General features: G+C 35.6%; 1 protein-coding gene across 3 annotated transcripts in view; it reads right to left on the bottom strand.

Annotated features, from left to right (window-relative positions):
- The window catches only part of NCAPG2 (non-SMC condensin II complex subunit G2), a 71,288-nt gene that overhangs the window by 41,806 nt on the left and 11,098 nt on the right, over nt 1-18,384 (bottom strand). For all 3 annotated transcript variants that reach the window (XM_045290058.1, XM_045290059.1, XM_004702336.2), the window contains exons 5-11: nt 17,023-17,177; nt 14,456-14,590; nt 13,421-13,515; nt 9,941-10,010; nt 8,284-8,370; nt 6,989-7,084; nt 5,771-5,896 (exon numbers count right to left, since the gene is read on the bottom strand). In XM_045290058.1, the coding sequence (XP_045145993.1) occupies nt 5,771-5,896; nt 6,989-7,084; nt 8,284-8,370; nt 9,941-10,010; nt 13,421-13,515; nt 14,456-14,590; nt 17,023-17,177 (764 nt within the window). The remainder of the gene's footprint in view (nt 1-5,770; nt 5,897-6,988; nt 7,085-8,283; nt 8,371-9,940; nt 10,011-13,420; nt 13,516-14,455; nt 14,591-17,022; nt 17,178-18,384) is intronic.

Raw genomic sequence — 18,384 nt, 5'->3', positions numbered from 1 at the left:
ACAATTTACTTTATATCACTATTATGCTTTATACATTAGCCATTTGGGGAATTCACAAACTTAGTAACAAAGATATCACAAATTACAGAAAAATTATGAAGAAAACTTATGAAAGAATAAGGAAGAAGAAAATAAAAACACTGAAAAAACACCTATAGTCTAAAGGCTAAACGTGTAGATGGAATCCATAGGGTCTCAAGAAGAGGTGTGGGGGTAGAGGTGGGGGTCGGGATTCAACAGATAAAGAGAAACAAATGTTCTAAAAGTTTCAGGAACTTGACAATGTAAAGTATCTTGACAAGTCTAGGGGAAAAAGTTTTAAAGGTAAAATTCTATACTATAAATGAAATGCGAGAGTAAAATGAAAGACCATTTTGGAATTCTAAGCCTCAAAGAGACCTTCCAAACTACTCCAGATATACTGTAGCAAAACAGGACTGACTGAAATGCTTGTTTATAATATTACTGGCTATAATAATTCCCCCATATGTTTATTTTATCCCCAAAAGTAGTTCGTGGTTTTGACAGGATATGTTGCACACACGAGCCTTGCCCTATTAAACTTCATCATAAGCAGAGTTGAAACTAAAATCTGTGTAGACAGTGACAGCTCAAATTTATGAGACTGCTTACTTAACTTTTTGCTATTTAAAAACAAAAAATTATCTCCATACCAAGCTATCCCAAAACCAAGTACACTGCTGCAAGTAGATTCTGACTCAATATGCAGTTTTAAAAATCAAACACGCCATCAAATGTTTTCTACATTTGATGTAGAAAATAATTATTCAAAAATAATCTATTTTTGAAACTTTAGAGAAATTTATTAGAATCTAATATTTCTTCAGAAGCAAATTTTAGTAGATTTCATCAATTTTTCTTCCCTTAAATTTTTCTTCATATAGATTTAATTTATAATCAATATAATTTAAAAGATGTCAATGGGTCAAAAACCTAAGTATTAGAAGAGAGATCAAGAAACACTTCATTTGTTAGTATCTTATACAGATGCAAGAATCAAGCAAATTTGTTATCTAATTTCCAAAACTGATACCTCCCAACATGCCTTTGTTTTGTGTTTTGTTTCTTAATAAATCATTTTATTGGGGGCTCTTACAGCTCTTATAACAATCCATACATCAATTGTATCAAGAACATTTGTACATATGTTGCCATCATCATTTCCAAAACATTTTCTTTCTACTCGCACCCTTGGTATCCACTTCTCTTTTTTCCTTCCGCCCCACACCCTCCCACCCTTATACACCCTTGATAATTTACAAATTATTTTTATTTTCATATTTTGCATCATCCGCTGTCTCCCTTCACCCATGCCAACACTCCTTTCATTTTGTAGACCAAAACTAAACTCAATTCTCTATTTACTCAATTCTCATACACAACGCATAAGATTTACTAATAAATTCCTAATATTATATTTAGACTATTTTGGGGGGGGGGGAACCTCACTGCCATAAAGTCAATGCTGACTCATAGCGACCTCACTGTGGGTTTCTGAGACTAAGAGTTTACGGGAGTAGGAAGCCTAATCTTTCACCCACAGAGTTGCTATTGTATCACTTTACTTTTTTTAAATGGTAGGGTAACCACTACCATTTAAGCATTTAGAAATTTCACCAAGTGTTTCATATATAATTTTTCATTTAAATATTATACAAATCTTATGAAAATTTAATCTTTACGAAATAACATACATTATTATTCCTCCAAGTGTTACAGAGGAAAACAGAACTGAAGGGAAGTCATCAATATCACACTTATGGGATTCAACTGGGATTCAAAACAAAATTTGTCCTCTGTGCTCTTATTTCACTGCACTACACAGTGTCGCAATCCATCCAGCAATAGGTTTCCAATTTCCTACTCACATGCATTTAGATCAGGAGTGACAACTGCAAATACCCAGTGGGATTTAACATTTACTACAGATGAATAGAATACTTTACTATATTTTTATTATTAAATTTTATATTTATACTATATTATAGAATGTATATATCATATATAATCATGTTGTATAAAACAATGTATCATATAATATATGTGACATGATTATATATTATGATAATTATATCTAAATATATAGTGGGTATTTATGCTGTTTCTTTACTATATTTAGTATTATATTTATTTTTAATAGAAGTAATTTTTATGTAAGAGTGATAGGGAATAGTGGGCATGGTGATAAAACTGGCAGCATATACTCCATTGATGAATTCAAATATCAATATTAAACATTTCAAGAGGGAACAAAAGAACTTATTTGCAGACTAGAACACCTGATTTGAAAAGGGCAACATTTTTGACAATATTTTGCTTAATGCTATTAAAATCTAGTTTTGATTTGCCCAATAATATTTTGCTCTACAAATTTGACCACGGAAACAAGGCAAACATGGAAAAAATATGAGTAATCATTTTATATGGTCGATATGAAAATATTCATAAGATTTTATCTCAATGTGCCCAATGCTTTAAGTTTTCCATAAGTCATAATCAAATGGGTATTTTAAGGAGGGTCATTTATAACTATCATTATCACAGTGATTTTACTACTTTGTTTCCTGTTATATTCTACTAATTAGAGTAATAAATAATATTCGTTGATTAGCTTTTGTGCTAGGAAAACCTGCAAATGCTAATGTGGGCCTATTAATAGATAATTAATTTTGAATTCTAGCTAGTAGTCTTTAGATAAAAGCGAGGGGGGAATCCATGCTAGCAAATGGAAAAAAATCAAAGTAAGTCAAAAAGTAGTGCTACAAGGGGTCCGATGCATACACATGGAGGTTATCCCCCACAAAACACCGATAAGTATGTTCTGCAATCAATGGATGACTGTAGACAGGTCTCTAAGTAATATCTCTGTCTTCGTCCCGTTAGGGTGCCTTCAAAATAAAGAGTGGTGCAAGCAAACCAATGCCCTCTGACGGGATCTGGAGGACGGTGCAATTCAAGGCGGAGGTCCACTCATTACCGTTGTCCTTTGAAACGCCAAAGGACACAGTACAATCATGGGAGTTTGTTAGGAACAAGTTTTAAGAAAATAGAAAACTGTATTGGTAAGAAAAGGGCCAAGAATGTTGAAGAGATGAATTTTTCCATCGTGACAATAACCTGCTCATTTTTCAAGAATAGCAAGAGCTGTCCTACGAGAATCTCATGGGAAGCCTCACCCTCTCCACCCTTCAGCCCGGATCTTTCCCTTTCCGACTTCTTTTTGTTCCCCAAACTCAGAGAACATGTAAAATTACCAGGATCTGAGTCCACGAGGATGACAAAGCTGAACCCTAGAATGCCAGATCAGCCATTTGAACATGGTATAAACGAAGAGTACAGAATTTTTCAGAATATGGAAACATCGCCTTCAGAAGAGCAGACCTAAATGGTGAAACACTAGCTTCACTTTTTGATTACTTTGTTTAATAAAGGTTTCTATGGTTTTATAGCAATACTTTTATTAGACTTAGCCTAGTATATATCACATACTAATGTCCTAAATAGTAGTCCTGCAGTGCTGTTAAACACTTGGCTACTAAATGAAAGGTTAGCAGTTCAAATCCATCCAGTAGCACCCCAGAGAATAAAGACCTGGAGATGTGCTACCATAAAAATTACAGCCAAGGAAAACCTCCAGGTTCTCTGTCTAATTGGGTCACTAGGAGTCAGAATTATCTCAACAACATTGAGAAAAGATAATGTCTTAAAGAAGTCCTTGTGCGGTGTAAAAGTTAAGTGCTTGACTATTATCGGTAAGGGCGGGAATATGAGCCCACTCAGAGGTCCCTCTGAAGACAAGCATGGTGATATGCTTCCCAAAGGTCACCACCACCTTGAACATCCTATGAAGCAGTTCCATTCTGCTGGCACAGGGTGGTCTTCTGGGAGTGAGAATCGACACAACAGGAACTAATACAACATTGTAGCATCTGATTTTAAAAAATCAATCATTTGGTATATTGAAATGAGCACTATTTATAGAATAGGCATTATTTGTAAGCTTGCCTTACAGCCAGTTTTTGTTATAGCCCATACATTCCCAAACTTATTTGGCTTAATGCCCCTTTTTCATAAAAAAGAAAAAAAAATTACTCAGCACCCCTCTGGCAATGAAAAACGTTTGTACTATATTTAGCTCACAATACAGGATAAAGCATAAGTATCTGCTTTGGCAGCCTCCACCCACAGAGAAAGCTCTAGGAATTCTGATGGCATAATGGGTTGCCCTTTGGGCTACTAACCACAAAGTCAGCTGTTCAAAATCACTAGCCACTCCGTGGAAGGAATATGAGGCCTTTTACTCCATAGTTGCACCCTCGGAAACTCAGAGGCAGTTCTACCCTGTTCTATAGGGTCCTAAGAGCTGGAATCTACTCAATGGCAGTGTTTGGGTTTTTTGAGGTTTTGAGGGATTTTTAGGGGTCATTCAAATGGTGTAGTGGTTATGCATTGGGCTGCAATCTGCATGGTTGGCAGTTCCAAACCAAAAGCAGCTCCATGGGGGGAAAATGGACTTTCTGCTGCCTTAAACAGTTAGAGGCTCAGAAACCCACAGGGGGTCGATATGAGTCAACATTGACAAGACGGCAGTGAGTTTGATTTTTTGGTCCTGCTTTCCCCAGAGGACAGTATCACCCACTTTTGAAAATACTTATAAACACAAATGAAGGCACAAGGGCAGTCGGAGCAGAAACCCAAAGTCTATCTGTAGACATTGGATATTCCCTCACTGAGGGGTCACAGGGAAGGGATGAGTCAAGCAAGGTGCAGCAGAGCACCAAAGAAACACAATACTCCTCTGGTTCCTCGAGACTTCCTCACCCCCCACTATCATGACCCTACTACTGCCTTTCACTGAGGGCTAGAAGGGAGCATGTGCACAGGTACGGATAAGATATAGGAGTTCATGACACACAGAATTCATGAACAGGAATGGGAGCAGCAATACCACGAGGGTAGGTAGGAAGAGGGGAGGAAGGAGGAACCGATCGCGGAGATCAACACATAACGAAACACACCACAATCGGTGTAGAATATGAACATAGTAAGTTATGATTTATTAAGGGCCATGGAGGGGACGGGGACAGAGGGGAAAATGAGGAACTGACACCAAGGGCTCAATCTAAAGTAAATGTCTAGAAAATGATGGCAACGCATGTACAAATGTGCTTGTTACAACTGATGTATAGATTGTTATTAAGAGCTATAAGAACATTCAATAAAATGATTAAACAACCTTATGTAACCAAGAGAGAAAGAGAAATGAAGACATAGATAAAATTACATAGCTATTAAGTGAGATACCAAGTACAATTCAAACCTGGGATATTTGACCCCAGTGCATGTGATTTTAATCACTGTTATTTTCTCTTTCTCTTAGCGACAGATACATGTAAAATGATTAAGTACATGTAAAATGATTAAAATTATATAAAGTAATAAATTATGTCCGCAAAGTAATGTTGATATGTCAAATTTTTTTAAATGTTTACCACTGTGGTTTTTAAAAATGGTCTGTATGGAAAAAAATAAATAAAAAGAGCACTAGGGACTCATTATTGCAGACAACATGAATAAAGAAACTGGATATTTTCTTTATTCCTGGGTTTAGAAAAGCCTTCCATGTGAGGAGGTAAGTATATGTATGGTCAGAGACTCAGATTTGTCAGGTGACACAGATAAGCAAGCAGTAAGCATACCCCCCCAGAGCAGGCTGAAGTTGATAAGGCCCAACCACACGAGTACGTACATAGAGTTCTTCAAACTGTCTCTGGATTTCACTATCCATCTCAGCAGCACTAAAGTTTGGATCCCTAATAGGAAATGCTTCAACAAATAACAGTGCAGCATTTGATCGAACTTCAGAATTTCGTGCCTGTAATAATAATAATAATAAAAGAATATTTCATATTCTTTTTTTAAATCATTTTCTTGGGGAAATATTTCATATTCTAAGGCAGTAATATATGAAGCCTGTAGTCTATAGTTCCTAAAGACATATTTCTGTTATCTTATGATATACTTACTGTATATACTCATGTATAAGCTGAGTTTTTCAGAACATTTTTTAAAATCATTTTATTGGGGGCTCATACAACTTTTATCACAATCCATACATACATCCACCGTGTCAAGCACATCTGTACATCTATTGCTCTCATCATTCTCAAAACATTTTCTTTCTACTTAAGCCCTTGGTATCAGCTCATTTTTTTCCCAATCCTCCCCCACCCTCCCTTCCTCACGAACCCTTGACAATTTATAAATTATTTTTTTATGCCATTTTTGTGGTAAACAGGTGTCCAGGCTGATATTCGGGTTGGCTTATACTTGAGTATATATGGTAAGTACAGATTATATCATTTATTTACAATTATATTAATTAAATTGATCACACTTATCAGTCTTTAAATTAAGTCAAACCTTCAGTTCAATATCAATAGATATTAATAGAAAAAATCAGTTACCTCACTTTGAAGTCCCATATCACATCATTAGGAAACATTCACCATCTTATCGTAATTACTGACACCACGATTATTTGCATTGAAAAATGTAAGTGTTGACTTTAACACTCATTCAGAGTGCTTTTTGTCATCCTATTCCCATTTACCAACAAACTGGGAAATACACAGATCATGAGATACTAACGATGACCTTGCCAGGCTCTGCAGATCATCTGTAGGTATTGTTGACTTTAATGCATACTGCTATTTCCCTCCATAGAGATGACTACTTCAGAAATGACTGTGCAATTGACATCAATTAGCTCAGACTGCCTGTTCAAAAATCTAAGAAACGCTTTCAATAAAAGAAAAAAAATCCCCAGAACTTTCATGCCCAAATTTCACATTCAGTCTAGAATCTTACTTTTATTGCCTTAATAGAATTTTGAGTTACAGAATGCTAAATCCAAAAGCATGTTTAGTAAACTCTGAACATGAATTATACTCTTTAAAATGTATACCTTTAATCCTCTCCACAGGATGGGTTTATATAATCTATAAAGCATCTCTTCCACTCCCTGTCGCACACTCTTTTGATGGTGAAAATAACTTAGCACCTGAGAGCAAATAAAAAGATTTGAAGAAGTCATCGTTTACTTGGAGCCAGGAATCCATTTCACAACCCACTATTCTTTCTTTTAAGCCATTTTATACATTTTCCTATAAATTTAATGATTTTTAAAAATAAAAACGGTAAGTTTACACTTATAATATCTTAACAAGACAACTGCAGCAGAAAATAAGATATGAGAGAAAAAAATACATTAGTTATCAGTTTCCAGGAGCTTTCTTTTATGTAGCTTAACATGTTGCCATTGTTTATTACTATGCAGAATTTAAACCAACAAATTATATGGATGAGACAAATAACCCAAATTGATCTACAATTTAATAAAACCACACTACAATTACGAGATAGAATCCATTTGCCCTGTAATTTATATTACATTATTAAAAACATTAATATATCTTATTTTCCTTTAATATAATACATTTTTAAAAATCATATTTTTATTCTAAATATATTACATCACAATTTTTAAAGCCCTTCAGAAAACTAGAAAAATCTCTGGTTCTTTAACCTGAGTAACTCAAATTTAATCAGCAGAAATTTGAAAGATTTCAAAATTAATACAATTATTTTTGTATTTATAATAATAATTTTACCATATAAAAAAAGCAAAGAGGTGACCTTTGTTCATTTAGCTTCTGGTACATAATTGGTAAAGCTATGAGCAGAAACAAGCATTACTCTGTGGGATAGATGGCATGTGCTAACTTAACTAAACACAGACAGATTTTCTAATTCTTTCTGCCAGGATAATTATAATTAATCAAATACCTTATCTGTGAAATAGTGACACTGGTAACAGCAATATCTTGTCAGACCACTTCTAAATGCAATGATAAAATATACACCTAAATTCTGTGATTATATTTTTTAAATATCAATCTTATTAAGAATTTATTCCACTTGATTTGATGAATACCCACATAGGAACTTAATCTCAAATATGCTCTAAAAAATACAGTAGTGGCAATCAGAGTGATGATTTCTAATTAAAGGCTTTTTTCAGTAAAATTTGGGATGTCTTAACAATACACCTTTTCTCATTAAAATCTGGATAGCAGCAATAACACTGACTGAGATTATCACACACCTAGGTTCTTAGAAACCCGTTTCACTGAAATTGAACCCCAAAGAGAATTTGAAAAATACTTGTTACAAAATGAATTGCATCAAGATATCCCTTACCTCCCGTACTTTTGAATGTACTGGAGACGTCCTTCTAAGATTGATTCCATGATACATGAAGTCTTGAATGCAACCATTCTCAATTGTCTGGAAAAATAAATACATGTGTGTGGGTTTGTGTGTACATGTATGACACGACAGCACAACATTCTACAAACAAATACAATTTTAGACACTAATGATGCATATAATGAGAAATAGAAACCTGGATCCTTCAATCAAGTTGTTAACTTAAATTTGCCATTTCTTGGATTTCCTTTAGCATTCATATGCCAAAGAGAATGCTTAGCTTCTTCTTTTACATTATTTGACGATTGCTAATTGGCATGGCAAGCTTCCACCTACACTAGAGGCTGGTTCAAACCCTGACAGTTTAGAGATATAAGTGTAGGGTTCTGACACAAGGCCTCTTTGGCATCATCCCATGCCAAGCTAAGCTTAGAAGACTGGATCTGTCCCAAGAGCCTCTCCACACTGAAAACTGAACTACTTCTAAGGCGCGAGCTAGGTTTCAAAATTACTGTAATAAGACCCTTCAGGAGTACCACTGAGAAACAGCAGGGTAGTAGAGGTGAGTGTTTGAGGCCCTGCAACTAACTCTTTAAAGTCTCGCCACAGGGAATGACTGAAGGAAAACCAAGCTTTCAAAACAGCTGCCAAAAGCTCCAATAGACCTTTCAGTCTGTAACTCCTGTACATCCCCACACATCCCCCGCCCCCTGTTGCCACGCACGCACACCAGAGATTCCGTTGCTTTAGGAGATAATGCTAGATCTAAGGAAACCTAACTATTAACCAATGGTTCAGTAACTTTGGGACAGCCAGATTTATCTGTTGTATGGTTGACAAAAGATGAGCTACATACCACTTATGAAGTATGTTTGTCAAAAAAGTTTAATGCAAATCTTCAGAGCTAACTATTAGAATATGGCACATTCCATAGGGTAACTGACCTGGTTTCTTCACCATACCATTGACATGGGTTTCTAAAACATAAAAATCAATGGTATAAATCTTTATGGGAGCAAACAGCCTCATCTTTCTCCTGCGTAGCAGCTCAGGGTTTTGAGCCACCAACTTTTCAGTTAGCAGCCCAATGCTTAATCCACAGCACTGGCAGGGTTCCTTCTTTCACTGAAGGCTAAACAAGCACTGTATGTACCTGTTCCACCTCACCTACAAATTCCACGTAGACACAAATGCATAGGTAAGAATAGATATTCTTCAGAACCCAAGGACCGCCAATACTAGAGCTCTATCATTTAGATTTTTATTATTTGGTTTTGTCAGAAAATATCATTTAAAAAGGTTTACATAACTAATCACAAACCACTTAATTAAGGACCCTGGTGGCACAGTGATTAAATCCTCAGCTACAAACCAAATATCGTCACCAGTTTGAACCCAGCAGGTATTTCATGGGAGAAAAAAGTTGGCAGTCTGCTTCAGCAAAGATTAAAGCTTTAGAAGCCCTAAGTGGAAGTTCTGTTCTGTCCTGTAGGGGCCACTATGAGTCAAAATCAACACTACGGCAATGGGTAACCACTTGTTTAGTTGTTTAAAATTATCAAATGCTGTTGCCTGGATTCCAACTCATTTAATAACCAGAATATAATAAAAATAGGTATTAACATTTAATAACATAAAGAGCAAATACCTCCTGTATTTTCCCTGAAGCCTTTTGCCAAGCTCTGAAATAGATTTCCGCAATATGCACCATCAACGATCTACAAAAAAACAACACACACGCACACACATGCTTTTTAATGAAAATTATAAGAATTATACTTGTAACATTCTAATTAGTCCCTGAACAAAGGGGAAAAAATTCAAGTTTAGTAATTTGAAAAGATATGCTATCCACTTGCCGCAGAAACTGGGGAGAAAGAAAGGTAAGGAGGACTGGCATGACAACTGCTTCCTTCCTCCTCAATTAGTTTTACCAGAAATGTATTATTGTTTGTGAAAATTTGAGAACATAGTCCAGAACCAAACTCAAAAGCCATTTGTTTTTTGATGTGTTTTTTGATGTGGAGTCCTTTTGGGCTTTCCAGGTCACTGATTCCCACAGGTACAGAGAGCCTTAAAATTCCAGAACTTGCCTTCAGAATCGGAGAATGTTATAAATTATTAGTTCAACTCAAAGACACAGAATAATTTCCACGTTGTACTTACATAGTTACTGACATTAGGAAAAGTACTAACAAAGCCCGCCTGAAAAGATGGTTATAATGATTAAATGATAAAACACAGACAAGTACTTAGTTTTGTATCTATCACACAGCAAATATTTACTATATTAGATACAATGGGGCACAACTCAAAATGAGAAAATAGAGTTGCAAACATCAATTAATAATTGGAAAGTTGAGTAAGTATGAATCTGGAAAATTGGAAGTTGTCAAATGTGAAATGGAATGCATAAAGAACAGCATTCTAGGCATTAGTGGGCTGAAGTGAACTGGTCCTGGCTATTCTGAATTAGAAAATCATATGGTTTACTATACTGGGAATGAGAGATTCAAGAATTTTCTGAAGATCATTCAACAACAGTTGTAGCAGTACACTGACAGGGAGCTGGCAGAGAAACAGCTGAATTCAGAAGAGGGCATGGAACAAGGGATATCACTGCTGATGTCAAATGGGTCTTGGCTTAAAGCAGAAAATACCACAAAGATGTTTACTTGTATTTTATTGACTATTTCAAGGTTTTCTACTGTGTGGATCCTAAGGAACTATGGATAGCCTTGAGAACAACAGGAATTCCAGAAGACTTCATTATGCTCAGGCAGAATTTTCACATGGATCAAAAGGCAGTTGCATTAACAGGAAAAGGGAATACTGCATTGTTTAAAATCAGGAGAGCATGCACAGGCTTGTATCCTTTCATCATACATATTCAGTTTATATGCTGAGCAAATAAATCACTGGAGAAGCTGGATTATAAGAAGAGTGTGGCATCAGAACTTGAGGAAGGCTCATTAACAGCAATCAATATGCAGATAATACAATCTTGCGTGCTCAAAGTGAAGAAGACTTAGGTTACAACTCCATGTAAAGAAGACTAAAATCCTCACAACTGCAAATAGGTAACATGATCAATGGAGAAATGGTTGAAGTTGTCAAGAATTTTGTCTTGTTTGGATCCACAATCAGTGCTCATGGAAGCAGCAGAGATCAGTGGGCACATTGCACCGGGTAAATCTGCTGCACAAGACCTCTTTAAAGAGTTGAAAAGCAAGGAGATTACTTTAAGGACTAAAAATAATGATTTGGAGAAAGTCATGGTCCTATCAATCACCTCATATGCATGTGAATGTTGGACACTGAATATGGTCGACTGAATACAAATAAAGAAGAATTGATTAAGTTTAATTATAGTGCTGGCTAAGAATACTGAAAGTCCCATGGACTGCCAAACGAACAAATAAACCTGTTTTGAAAGAAGTAACCACCAGAATGCTCCTTAAAGACAAAGATGGGGAGATTCGTTTCACATACTTTGGACATGTTGTCAGGAGACCAGTCCCTAGAGAACAGCATCATGTTTAATACAGTAGAGATGCTTGGTAAAATAGAGGGGCTGTGAAAAAGAGGAAGGCCTTCAACATGACTGATTGACACAGGGACTGCAACAATGGGCTCAAACATAAGAACACTTGTGAGGATGGCTCAGCACCAGGCCGTGTTTCACTCTAACTTCGCGATGAGTCAGAATGGCTGGAAAGCATCTAACATTACATTCAAAGTGCTTACTGAGTTAACACTTGAATGTACATCTCCCGATTCTTATACTATAGTGTTCTATCTACCTAATTACATAGTGCTGTCCATATTAAATTGAAAGATACATATTATACACACATATTATACACAAAATGTTATTTGAAACACTGGTAATGTGGGCTTTATAAAAATTGTCAATGAGGTTGAGATTTAACTGGCAAAATAATGACTATATAAAGAACAAATAAAAATCTTAATTCCAGTGAATGTTACCGAAAAGGTGTCATTTCCTATAGAACAGTGTTTCTACCAAAGTGGGCCACACAGTCCCAGGGAGAGGGAGGGAGAGTGCATTTGAATGATCCACAGAGGCTACAACAGCAGATGGCTATACTTTACCCTGGATTATGGCTAAAGTACAAAAGGTTTTAATTTTCTTTTATTATTTTTTTAAATTAAAATATCATTTTATTGGGGACTCTTACAGCTCTTATGACAATCCATACATCAATTCTATGAAGCATATTTGTACATACACTGTCATCATTATTTTCTAAACTTTTACTTTCCATTGAGCCCTTAGTATCAGCTCCTCTTTTTTCCCTCCTTCCCCCAAAAGTTTTAATTTTCAAGGGTTGCTATTTTTTTTCCCTTAAAAAGGGGCAGTAGGCAGTAGGAACCTAGGGGAATCAATCACAAGGATCAACATATAACCCCCTCCCAGGGGGACAAATAACAGAAAAGTGGGTGAAGGGAGACAGAAGATGATGCAAGATATGAAAATAATACTTATAATTTATCAAGGGTTCATGAGGGAGGAGGGTAATGAGAAGCTGATATCAAGGGCTCAAGTAGAAAGAAAATGCTTTGAAAATGATGATGGCACCATATGTACAAATGTGCTTGACACACTGGATGAATGTATGGATTGTTGTAAGAGCTGAAGAGCCCCCCCAAAAAAGTACTTAATAAATTTAAAAAAATAATAATAAAAGTTTAGGAACCTATGCTATAGAAGAAGCAACAAAAACTATCAATAACACAAGAGTACATAATCAACAGAATAAGAGCTATGACAAAGGTTTAAAATGCTGTAATTTTTTAAAGCAATTTTAAAATTGGATCAAATTGATAAAAGCAACTCAAAAGATTAGGGCAAAGAGGTTCTGTTGACGAGAGAGGGAGAACTCAACAAAGGAGGGTGAGGACAGCTGCACACTTGAAGAATGCAATCACTAGCCCCAAGTTGAACAGGCAGAAATTTTACATTAGCATGTGCTCTGCTGCGTATATTCTCAACAACAAAATGAACACAACTCAGACCAGAAAGAAAAAATTAAAAATCAGATCAAATATAACTTTTCAAAACCAAAAACATGAAGACAAAATATTAAATACCTTTAATACTTACTTTTGTAATCCCTGTAACTGGTTTTTAATGGTCCCATGGATCATTTTTATAAAGTTTACATTCCAATTGAAGAGAGAACTAAGAAATCTTCTTCCCTGTAGATATTAATTGGGATATATTGTTAAAATTGCATCAAAATTAAAATTTTTGCGAAAAAATGTTTAATAACTTTAAAAAGTTGCTATTCTGAGTCTCTTCTGACATCCAATTTAGATCTTTCTTTCTTGCGTCTTTATAGGGACCTTTTGCTTTCTTCATGGATGGTATCCTAATGTCATTCCACAACTCATTTATCTTAAATTTAAAGCTTAGCTGTCTTCAATGCAAAGGAAACATCAAATTTAAAAAGCAGGGATGAGTATTTTCAAAGCACATTTATATTTATGTCTATATTATGTACTTATACATATATCAATGTCTATGCTATATATTCACACATATAACTTACCAAATGCTTATATACTCATCTGAATGCAATATTAAATTCCTTATTCTCCCCAAATTTCATAACAATCTTGAAAACACTTAGGGAATGGGTCATGCATTCAGTATCTTTCCCAGCAATGATGGTTGGTGCTTATGAAAACACAGGGTCCCTAATGTTTCTTCAGTGCTTATTATATGCCAGGTATTTTCTAACACTTTTACAGATATTACCTCATTGATTCCTCAGGGGGATCCCGTGAAATAGCCATTGCTATTCCACTTTTTCGGAAGGGAAAATTGAGATTTAAATAGAGTAAGTAGTCTGTCAACAGTTACTTACCTATTGAGTGAATGAATAGGGATTTCAACACAATTTTTCTGAGCCTACAGCTGTAATTCTTAGTCTAAATCACATATTTAAGACTACATTGTTAACCTAGTTAGCTATAAAGCACACAGTAGTGGGCAAATGACATAAATGTAACGGCTCTTTACAGCTAGGCACTTTCATTAAAACAATGAACAGAGTACAATTAGCACCAATGGGAACATAAGAAGAAGATCTATTTAAAAAGTTCAAAAAGATACGAAAACAAAAAACTACTTCACCTCTTCTTTCTTGATGTAATTAACACTTATAAAGCACTCAAGTAGCATATCTTTAATTTCTCTACTTTCCTCCAAATCATAATCAAAGCAATATAAAGCTTCGTGGATATGCCAAAGCCTGCATATGTCTGCACCCTAGGAATGACATAAAAAAGAAAAAAAGTTATATTTAGAGTTTCATTTTTTCATATAAATGGTAAGGCTGCATCTCAAATTAAATATAAGCACAGTCTATCTCACAGTAACCATAATTCTAGATTTAAACTGAACAGATTTTTAAATTACAAAATGTCACCATAGCTCTAGAGAACACCTGTTTAAAACATGGGCAAAAGCAAACAGAAATGCTGATAACGCTACTCAACAGATCTGTGCTGATGGAAATATTCTATATACCTACCACCTGGTACAACACTCATTGGCCACATTTGGCTACTGAAATGAGAAGTGCATGCCCAAAGAACTGAATTTAAAGGGTTTTCACTTTGGAACTTTAAAATTCAATTTTAATAGCCACACATGGCCAGTGACTACTGTACTGAACAGCATGTATTTCAATATTAGAAAGAAATTAAAAATCATGACCCAGGAGTTAAAAAAATTGACAGGGAATGCAAAATTTTAAAAGGCTGGTATAAGAAGAATAAATGTTAACATAAAGTAGGCTACCTGAACATTCCCAAGACCAGCAGAAAAAACAGATTACTAGCTGGAGGTGAATTCAAAATAGGTTGTTTTAGTTCTTTTTCTTAAACTTACCGCTCCTTGGAGAGGGTATGATGAAATGGACTCAAATATTGTGGGTAAAAAATATAAATTGGCATGAGCTTTCTACTAGAAAGCCATTGATAATATGTACCAAGATACTTTAAAACAAATACAGCTTTTAAAATTTTCTGAATTATAGGCTAACAATTACAATATAAAAATAGCCCAGCTAATACCTGACTTTCAAATACACTTAAAGTAACTCAATACTTAAACTGCTGTGACAGCTGGGAAGGCACTGAAATGTGCCCTGCTGCTGCCCCTTTGGCTTCGCACCACATTCATACTGGGGCCACTCACGTGACTGAGCGACACGGTGGACACAGGAAGTGTCCGTCTATTCCTGTCCAATGCAAGACGCCCTCAGACTGACAATTTAGCTTTTAATATTCCGTCATCGCCTAACAGAACTTTGTAAGAACTGTGCTTACAGTGAGACAATTTCAACCCAATCCTCCTTCTTCCCTCTCTCCTCAGAGGTCAGAGCTGGGTCATAACGTTTGAAGGCTCTCCCTGGCACGGAGGACAGTGGGAGCCCAAAACCCATCTGCAGAGTAACTGGTTAGATTAAGCTGCTGGCAGACACCCACTAGTCCTGGGCAAGGATCTCGAACAGCCTTACTATCAGACAGAGATTACTGTAATCTTGATTATGCTGGATTGAACTTGATATTTGGTCAGCTGACCTCCCTATTGACCCAACCTGAATTTGTTCAAGTACAAATATCTCTTGCATGTTCCATGACAAAAATGTTCCCCCTGGCTTTTTAAATATTGAAGGTGGTCTTTTCTTTCTTACTATTTGTATATTTATCTATTATTATTATTATTTTAGCCTTATTTTGATTTTGTTTTTTATCATTTCCATTGCGTTTCCCAGTTGTTGAAGCACAGGAGGAGTGGATGCATAGAGATAACCACTGATGCGAGGGTTTTAGCGGATATAAGGGTACAGGGTAGAAGATAAGGAGGATGAGGGGATTTCAGGAGTAAAAAAATGAAGGTGGGAAGAGGGAACACTAGAACTGATTGTGATTACACAACTCATTTTAAAGGCGATTTAGCCATGACGAGAGGGGGTGGGGGGATGACAAGAGAATGTTCTAAAATTGATTATGCCAATAATTCTACAATTCTTCTTGATATGATTAGACAATTGAACTATTGGATTGTACGATATGTCCGATTGGATGCCAATAAAAATGTAAACAAGAAAGCAAGGCTCTTCCTGCCAACTCCTGCTCCCTCCGCTTTATCCTTCACCAGTCTGGCACATCTAATCCTATCTTGGCATCCGCCTCTAGGAGGATCTACACAGATAAAAGCAGATATGACTAGTTGCCTTTCTAATCACTTCATCCCTTCTTCCCTACGTAAACAAAGAATTCTCTAATTGGTTATGATTAGCAATACTAATGGGTCGTCAAAATTCTTGTGGAAAAATTAAATTGAAATATAATAGAATTTTTCTCCAAACTTTTTGAAGTTCCCTTGTTCAACCCTGTTAAAAGCTCCATGCTCCAAGCTCTCATCATTTTCCGGCAGACAGAGAAGGCAATGTGGCACAGTTCTGCCTACTGGGTAGAAGCTCAGAATTTCTGAGGTTGTCCCCTCTCTGTTCCCTTGCTTTTCTTGCAACCATGAAGTGACAAGACAACAAAAACCCACTCACTACAGGAAGTGGAGGGGAAAAAAATGACTGGGATGCTGATTATAGTATAGAAACACTACACCAAAGAATTCCTAAAATATTTAAATACATGTACTTTTTAGGTATATATTTTAATAACTAAGCATACTGTTTTAGTCTCAAGACTCTTCCTTAATAACATGATAAAGGCAGTTTTTCCCATTTCTTCTTTGCCAGACAGGTCTTTCTCCCACCAAGTAACACACAAATCCTGAATGGAACTCCATAGTTTTCGTTCAGATTTAGGCAATGCATATAAAATACCTAAAACAGAGTACAGTAATTTTTCAATTAGTAAAACAAATTTTAATTCAGATTCAATAGTTTATAATATGATTTTACAAATAATGTTTGCTAAAGAAATAATACTAGCTTATATTTAACATGCTAAACATTTATATACATTATAAAATGAAAATGATGCTAATGTAAAAATTATTTTATTACTGTTCCAAAAACAGGCTCAGTTGAACAGAGAATTTCAGAACTGAAGGTCTGTCTAAACATCCAGTTTTAGAAAGGCAGATGAGGCCATCAAAATTTAAGCATAATGTCCAAGGTAACACCAGAACTATATCACATCTACTAATCAATCATCCCTTAGGGCACTGACCAGTAACTTTGGCTCATGGATAAAAAACAGTACAAATTAATATAACATATTAAAAAACTACAGCACTTTCATTAACAGAAAAGCTCATTTAATAATGGGCTTATAGTCTATATATCTGAAATCCTTGATTATACATAAACAATATAAAGCTTCTGAATTAACTAGAAAGTTGGTAATAACTACAAGGCTAGCACTAATCATTTTATCAAAAGTTATTTGGATACTGTATAAACAAATTGATATTAATATTAACAACGCATTTGAGAGCCATTTTTATATTGATGGTGTTACTTTTTTTTTTTTTACTTTTTTAAAGAAAAAACCCTTTATTGTAAATTAGGTGAAGGTTCACACAGATCATCAGTTTTGTTTCAACACATCCATTGCAATTCTCTCATGACATCACCTCTTATCCCCCTTCCTCCCTGTTTCCATTCCTACTGTTTTCTAAACCCACTGAACGCTTTCCTTGGGTTAATGCTGCCCTGTGGAGCTTAAGTGGTTGTTTATTCGAACATAGGGGTGGGTTCAGTTCTAGACTGGAAGAGTGATTGACTAGACACCATCTTCTTGGAGGTCCCACCACTCCCTATACAACCAGTAGCCTGATCTCTTTTATGATTTTGAGTTTTGTTCTAAATTTTTCTCATACTCTATGTAGGATTTTCTATGATCCTTTTCAAACCAGGCACTTCAAGTGTTCTCGTCTCAAGTTTGTGGAGACTGATTGATTAAACAAAAAAAAACTAAATTCACTGCCATCAAGCTAATTCTGATTCATAAAAACTCTATAGGACAGAGTGGAACTGCCCCTTTAGGCTTTCGAGATTTGTAAATCTTTATGGGAATAGACAGTTT

This window comes from Echinops telfairi, unplaced genomic scaffold, assembly GCF_000313985.2.
Source record: "Echinops telfairi isolate 266 unplaced genomic scaffold, ASM31398v2 ScPeMD7_31;HRSCAF=116, whole genome shotgun sequence".
NCBI classification, from domain to species: domain Eukaryota; kingdom Metazoa; phylum Chordata; class Mammalia; order Afrosoricida; family Tenrecidae; genus Echinops; species Echinops telfairi.
The sequence above is the reverse complement of the archived record's forward strand: the minus strand, read 5'-3'. Positions and strand labels throughout refer to the sequence as shown.